The sequence below is a fragment of the Nelumbo nucifera genome, chromosome 2 (genome assembly GCF_055504915.1).
Source record: "Nelumbo nucifera cultivar China Antique chromosome 2, China Antique-T2T, whole genome shotgun sequence".
NCBI classification, from domain to species: domain Eukaryota; kingdom Viridiplantae; phylum Streptophyta; class Magnoliopsida; order Proteales; family Nelumbonaceae; genus Nelumbo; species Nelumbo nucifera.
The window spans coordinates 80,872,696-80,880,199 of NC_142650.1; the positions used below are offsets into that span (position 1 = coordinate 80,872,696).

Consider the following 7,504-nt stretch of genomic DNA (forward strand, 5'->3'; position numbering starts at 1 on the left):
AACTTTCACAAGCATAGTAAAACTCAATTTCTTCAAATGCAACAAAATTCAATTTCCTCAAGAGGGACAGTATTCAAGTTTCTCGTATGCGATAAAATCCAACCTTTTTACATATAGTTACTTTTTTCAGAAATATTGATATCTAATCGTTGCAACCTCAAACACACTAAGGGGCTTTGGTACAGGGATGCCAATGTGAAAATATTATAGAACCCGCATCTGTAGGACACACAATGCCTGAATAGCTTACTAGCACCACATTCAACCTACTAAGGCCTACCATCATGTGCTCAATCAAGACAGACCCATCAACACTTCTATGTTGCCAAAATTATAGAAGGCTATAAATCAAACAGAAAATTAAGTTACACTATACAAAAGTAAAAACAGATATAGCCTTTCATTAGAAAATCTGAGTAATTTATATGGTATAGAGTTCATATACATTTCACACCATATACCATTTTCTCATACGGGCTATCTCTGCCAAACTCTGCTTCCATGCTTCAAAATCTAACAGCTCCTACTCCACCTCATACTATGATCCTATTTTCCGTTGACGACCGCACTCATCAAGAAGGACGTTTAACTTTTTTGTCTCCTTTGAAAGATCGACTCAACCACCTTGAGGCGTTGGCTAAATCTTTTAGAGATTGCACAAAAAGAAACAGAGACCCCTTGAGACCAGCTTTCCAAAACACGTGGGCCAGCAAAACAACTCGCTTCTCAATCTGGTCAATTTGATGTGTGCGCATGCTATACATTATTTTTATTGCTTTATACATGGTTTTGATGATGAGTTTCAATGGTTTTTACCCTAATTGAGCAAAGTTTCAGGAAACTAGGAGTTTGGGACAGTCTAGGGTGAAGAGAGCGTGAAGACATGTTGATATCGCAGAAAGGGAAGCACTTCAGCCCATCAAGAAGAAAAGCCCAGCCAAAACCCTATGGGAGAACACTTCGGCCCACCAAGGAGAGCAGCCCAATAGTAGTTCGGCCCACCAAGGAGAGCAGCCTAATAGTAGTTCGGCCCACCAAGAACCACAACCCTAAGGGAGGCTCCAAAAGACGGCTGACATTAGAGAATTGAAAGAGGCTGAAAGGAAGAGTATAAAAGAAAAGAAAAAAGGAAATTAGGGTTCAGACCCCTGAAGGCAAAATCCAAGAGGAGAAGACTAGAGAAGGAGAGAAGGCTGTTGAATGTGAATTGAAGAGAAGATCGAAGATTGATGCAGAAATCCTAGGTTGTCTTTTTCTTTGATTCTGCGAATTCGGTAACCTAGATTCAATTAGGGTTTCATGGTTTTTCTTTGTTGAATCTTTCCTTCTTTCTGTTCTTTGAATCAAGATGGATGTTAATTCAGATTTGTAATTAAAAATTTAAGCAGATCCAATTGATTGTGATTCATTCTTGGGATTTTTTTATTAGGGTTTTCGATTAATAGAGTAATCTTGGCAGAATTATTCTTGTTTCTTAGATTGCTTGAATTGCTTGAGAAAGGGTTTAGGTAATCAGGTCAACTGATCAAGAAAATGGATTGAATGCATCTTAGAGATAATATGCATGATTCGTTTGGCATTCATTCAACTAGAATTAATTTCTGTCGAAATCCTTGTTCTTAATGCATCTATGGCGATTAAATTTCTGATAGAGATATAGGAATTGTTGCTCATAGATAGAGTGGGTTGTGCTCGAGAGAGGCTGCTCATACAATTAGGGTTTAGCCAACCCATGACTGAATTCACTTCGGTTGGACCGCTTAATGATTTAATTGCTAAACCGATTCTGCTAGTATTTGCATGCAGTAATTCTTCTCATCATTAAAGGCGGTCTGATCCAAGAATGCTTAGGGTAGTTTGCTAATTAGGAGTTAGGTTTTTCTTTGTTTAATCTTTCGGTTTGTCAGATAACAAAAGGCTGATTCAGTACTAGTAGTTGTTGGATTAATCCCTGTGGAAACAATACTCTACTCATCATCATATTACTTGATTGGCTAGTGCACTTGCTAGTGTCTTCTAAACGCACCAAGTTTTTGGCGCCGCTGCCGGGGATTATCACAACAATATTAGGAACCTTCTACTATTGTTAATCTGATTTTGTGCAATATGTTCATGATATGTGTATATTAGTATCTTTATGACTTTGACTTGTACAGTTTATGACACGTAGAAGTGAAAAGGAGAGCATCACCTACGATCCAGAGATTGAACGAACTCTCCGTTGTCGCATTAGAGCTTCTAGGCAAGAGAAAGCTGAAAGTACAAAGATGGCCAAGCAAAGGACTATGATGGACTATGCCAAACCAACCCTCACCGGGGCAGCCTCGAGCATTGTGAGACCAGCAATAGCTGCTAACAACTTCGAGATCAAACCAGCAATCATTTAGATGATCCAGAACACAGTTCAGTTCTGCGGCTTAGCTAATGAAGATCCAAACACTCACATCGCCAACTTCTTGGAGATATGTGACACATTCAAGCACAATGGAGTTAGTGATGATGCGGTGAGGCTTAGATTATTTCCGTTCTCATTGAAGGACAAGGCTAAGATTTGGCTGAACTCTGTACCAGCTGGATCGATCTCTACTTGGGATGAAATGGCTAGCCGCTTCCTATCCAAGTATTTCCCTCCGTCCAAGACTGCAAAGATGCGGAATGATATCACCACCTTCTTTCAACAGGATAGGGAGTCATTGTAGGAGTCATGGGAGCGTTACAAGGAATTACTGAGGAAGGTCCCTCATCATGGACTTCCCGTATGGCTCCAAGTTCAGATGTTCTATAGCGGATTGACCGAAGCAAATAAGAATATTATGGACGCTGCAGCTGGAGGATCCATTAATAACAAGACCCCTGAAGTTGCCCATGCACTCATTGAGGAGATGGCTGCAAACAATTACCAGTGGCATTCTGAAATAGCCCAAGTTAGGAGACAACCCGGTCTTCACAATGTAGACACCTATACAACACTATCTGCACAAATCGGCGCCCTCAGCAAGAAGATAGATGAAATGCAATTGGCAGCCATGCATGTCCAAACCGTAGTCTGTGAATGGTGTGGGGGAGGTCATAAAAGCACTGAATGTCAAGTTGGAAATCAATTCATGCAGTCCCCCAAGCAAGTAGATTTCATAGGGAATTTGCAAAGGCAGCAAGGTAATCAATACCCTCGTGCATTTAACCCCGGATGGAGGAATCACCCCAATTTGTCTTGGTCAAATCAAAATGTGGTGAAACCCTTCCATCAAAATTTCACTCAGCCAGAAAAGAAATTTAATCTAGAGGAGCTGATGACCAAGTTCATAGCAAGTGCGGAAACGAGATTTCAGAACCAAGAGGCATCAATCAAGAACTCGGAAACTCAAGTGGGGCAGTTGGCACAGATGATATCCTCTATAGTCCAAGGCGCTTTACCCAGCAATACCGAAGCAAATCCAAGAGAGCAGGTGCAAGCCATTACTTTGAGAAGTGGTAAGGAGCTGCAAGAGGTGGAGAAGAAAGCAAAGGAAGAAGGTAAGATGGGCGCAACCCTAGAAACCGAAAAGAAAGAGGAAGAGCAGTCTGATTTTAAGAAGGAGACAAGTCAATAGCTGCAAGTACCATTTCCCAATAGGCTTAAGCAACACAAAATGGAAAAGGAATTCGATAAGTTTCTTGAAATTTTCAAGAGTTTACATATTCCTTTTGCAGATGCCTTAGCCCAGATGCCACACTATGCAAATTTCCTGAAGGAAATATTGGCGAACAAAAGGAAACTGGGAGACGTGGCTACAGTTGCACTTAATGAAGAATGCTCAGCAATCCTCCTCAACAAGCTGCCTCAGAAACTGAAAGATCCAGGGAGTTTCACTATTCCTTGCGCTATAGGCAGTTTGAAAATTAACAAGGCTTTGTGTGATTTAGGAGCTAGTATAAATTTGATGCCCTATTCGGTTTTTAAGAAATTATCGTTGGGTGAACCCCAACCCACTAGAGTTGCATTGCAATTAGCCGATAGGTCCATCAAGCATCCTAGGGGAATCATAGAAGATGTGCTTGTTAAGGTTGATAAATTCATTTTTCCAGTAGATTTCATAATGTTAGACATGCAAGAGGACGTTGATGTCCCACTTATCCCAGGGCGACCCTTCCTAGCTACGGGAAAGGCAATAATTGATGTCCAAGAAGGGCAACTCAGCCTTAGGATTCAAGATGAGGAAGTAATTTTTAAAATGTCTGATTCTATGAAACATGCATCTTCTAGTGATGATTCATGTTACATGATAGATGTTATTGATTATGCGGTTGGTGGTTGTTTTCAGGTTAACAGGTCGGCCGATCCCCTTGAGCTATGCATACAAGAAGGATAAGCCATAATGGAAGCAAACGAAGAGATGCAAAGCATGGTGGCGTACCTGAATGCCAATCCGCAGTTTCAAGGGAAGGGGTTCATCAAGTTGGAGAGCTTGGACAGACCCTCGATGCCAAAAAGCAAGCATTCAATCGAAGAGCCGCCCACCCTTGAGCTGAAGAAACTCCCACCGCATCTGGAGTATGCCTTCTTAGAAGCACCATTAGCCCTACCAGTGATCATATCAGCAGCCTTGACCCCTTTGCAGAAGGAAAAACTGTTGCGGGTGTTACGGGAACACAAGATAGCTTTGGCTTGGAAGATAGCAAACATCAAGGGTATCAACCCGTCCATATGCACTCACAAAATTCTGATGGAAGATGGAAGAAAGCCCTCGGTTCAGCCCCAAAGACGCCTGAACCCGAACATGAAGGATGTGGTGAAGGCAAAAGTCATCAAGCTATTAGACGGTAGCTCATGGGTATCGTTTATCCGATCTTCGATAGCTCATGGGTGAGCCCCGTACAAGTAGTGCCAAAAAAAGGTGGCATGATTGTGGTACCGAATGCGAAGAATGAACTCATACCGACTAGGATGGTTACCGGGTGGCGAGTGTGCATTGATTACAGAAAATTAAACGAAGCCACATGCAAGGATCATTTCCCTCTACCCTTCATCGATCAAATGCTAGAGAGGCTAGCCGGACATGAGTTCTATTGTTTCTATTGTTTCTTAGATGGGTATTCGGGCTATAATTAGATCCTGATTTCACCGGAAGATCAGGAGAAGACCACCTTCGCATGTCCCTATGGTACCTTTGCTTATAGGAGGATGCCATTCGGTTTATGCAATGCTCCAGCAACATTCCATAGGTGCATGATGGCGATATTTTCTGATATGGTTGAGAAGTTTATGGAGATTTTCATGGACGACTTTTCAGTCTTTGGTTCTTCCTTCGACGCATGTTTACATAACTTGGAAAAGGTACTCAAGCATTGCAAGGAAACCCATCTAGTGATGAACTGGGAGAAATGTCACTTCATGGTGCGAGAAGGTATTGTGCTTGGGCATAAGGTTTCACAGAGAGGGATTGAGGTGGACAAAGCCAAGGTGGAGACAATTGGGAAGTTGCCACCACCAACATCCGTCTGGTCTGTGAAAAGCTTCTTGGGACATGCAGGATTCTACAGATGTTGCCACCACCAACATCGAACAAAAGGATGTGCCATTCGATTTCACAAAGGAATGTCTAGAAGCGTTCACCATCTTGAAGGACAAGCTGATTAATGCCCCGATCATAATAGCATCGGATTGGACACTCACTTTTGAGTTGATGTGCGATGCGAGTGATTCAGCAGTTGGAGTTGTTCTAGGACAAAGAGTGAACAAACATTTTCAGCCAATTTACTATGCTAGCAGGACTTTGAATGGAGCTTAACAGAATTACACCACGATAGCAAAGGAACTACTAGCGGTAATTTTTGCTTTTGATAAATTTTGTTCATATCTGATTTTGTCCAAGGTCATTGTGTATACAAATCACTCAGCACTCAGACATCTACTTGCAAAGAATGATGCAAAGCCAAGGCTGATCAGGTGGATCCTGTTGCTACAAGAGTTTGATGTTGAAATCCGTGACAAAAAGGGTACCAAGAACCTAGCCACAGATCATCTTTCCCGATTAGAGAATGCAAATTTGGAAGGGAAGATAACTAGCACCCTTCGAGATGAGTTTCCGGATGAGCAGCTCTATTCCATTCAGGTAGATACATCCCCTTGGTATGCTGATTTTGCAAATTATCTTGCTGGAAACGTTCTCCCTCCTAACCTTTCATATCAGCAGAGGAAGATATTCTTCTCTGATGTGAAACACTATTTGTGGGAGAACCCCTTTCTGTATAAACTTTGTGCAGATCAGATCATTCGGAGGTGTGTCCCCGACGAGGAGATGGAGTCGGTACTCCGATATTGCCATGATCGAGAAGCAGGAGGCCATTTTGGAGCCAACCGCACTGCAGTCAAGGTGTTACAATCAGGTTTCTATTGGCCCACCTTGTTCAAGGATGCTCACAGGTATGTGTCCACATGTGACCAATGCTAGAGGACAGGTAACATCTCTCAACAGAATGAAATGCCTCTCACTAATACATATATCTGTGAAATCTTTGATGTATGGGGTATTGACTTCATGGGATCCTTCCCAAATTCTTTTTGAAATAAATACATCCTAGTTGCTGTTGACTATGTGTCCAAATGGGTGGAAGCCATGGATTTACCCACAAATGATTCTAGGAGAGTAGTGCATTTCCTCAAAAAGTTATTCACTCGATTCAGCACTCCTTGCGCCATAATTAGTGATAGGGGAACTCATTTCTCCAACACCCAATTTTAGCGGTTGATGCGAAAATATGGTGTCACGCATAAATTAGCAACCCCATATCACCCTCAAACCAGTGGCCAAGTCGAATTAGCTAATAGGGAACTAAAAAGAATTTTAGAGAAGACGGTAGACTCGTCTAGGAAGGACTGGTCAGTCAAGCTAGATGATGCATTGTGGGCATATAGGACTGCATACAAAACACCCATCGGCATGTTCCCATATAGGTTGGTCTTTGGAAAACCATGTCATTTACCTATTGAACTTGAGCATAAGGCATATTGGGCCCTGAAGCTATTAAATTTTGACTTGCAGGCCGCAGTTGAACAGAGACGAATCCAACTAAATGAGATGGATGAATTCAGACTTCCATGTGGGACATCAAATATTATTGTATAATTCACGCCTCCGGTTGTTCCCAGGCAAGCTAAAATTGAGGTGGTCTGGACCTTTCACCATATCACAAGTTTTCCCTCATGGAGCTGTAGAGGTGACACACCCGACACAAGGCACATTTAAGGTTAATGGTCAGTGCCTCAAACCATATATAGTGGATGGAACGGTGCCTACCCCATCAACTGTATACCTAGATGATCGTTGATGCCATTGGAATGTCGAGCTTCAGACAGAAAACAAGCGCTTATTGGGAGGAAACCCAATGCTGATGAGTAGTTTTTTTTTTATTTATTTGTTTTTCTGTTTTTTTTTCATATCATTCAAGTTTTTAGGGTGTTAATTTTGTAGATTGTTGATCACTCCTAGTGTTTCTCATTCTCTCCTCCTAGTTTCTTTTGATC

The 7,504-nt window shown here is 41.9% G+C and overlaps 1 protein-coding gene and 1 non-coding gene across 2 annotated transcripts; one reads left to right on the forward strand and one right to left on the reverse strand.

The window, feature by feature from the left end:
- Positions 1 to 2,645: 2,645 nt before the first annotated feature.
- LOC148802367 (small nucleolar RNA R71) lies at positions 2,646 to 2,752 on the reverse strand. The gene has a single exon (XR_016083268.1). It is a non-coding gene; the product is annotated as a small nucleolar RNA R71 (small nucleolar RNA).
- A 61-nt stretch (positions 2,753 to 2,813) lies between these two features.
- LOC104587809 (uncharacterized) lies at positions 2,814 to 4,356 on the forward strand. The gene is made up of 3 exons (XM_010245534.2): positions 2,814 to 3,513; positions 3,691 to 4,168; positions 4,302 to 4,356. The coding sequence occupies exons 1-3, from the start codon at positions 2,814 to 2,816 to the stop codon at positions 4,354 to 4,356; spliced, it is 1,233 nt and encodes a 410-aa protein (XP_010243836.2).
- The last annotated feature ends 3,148 nt before the right edge of the window (positions 4,357 to 7,504 follow it).

Bases quoted from the DNA above. Each gene is read 5' to 3' on its own strand.
- LOC104587809 (XM_010245534.2), top strand. From the start codon at position 2,814: ATGGACGCTGCAGCTGGAGGATCCATTAATAACAAGACCCCTGAAGTT. The intron at 3,514-3,690 runs GTAAGATGGGCG...TTCCTTTTGCAG, and splicing joins GAAGAAAGCAAAGGAAGAAG to ATGCCTTAGCCCAGATGCCA. The intron at 4,169-4,301 runs GCAACTCAGCCT...GGTTGTTTTCAG, and splicing joins ATAATTGATGTCCAAGAAGG to GTTAACAGGTCGGCCGATCC.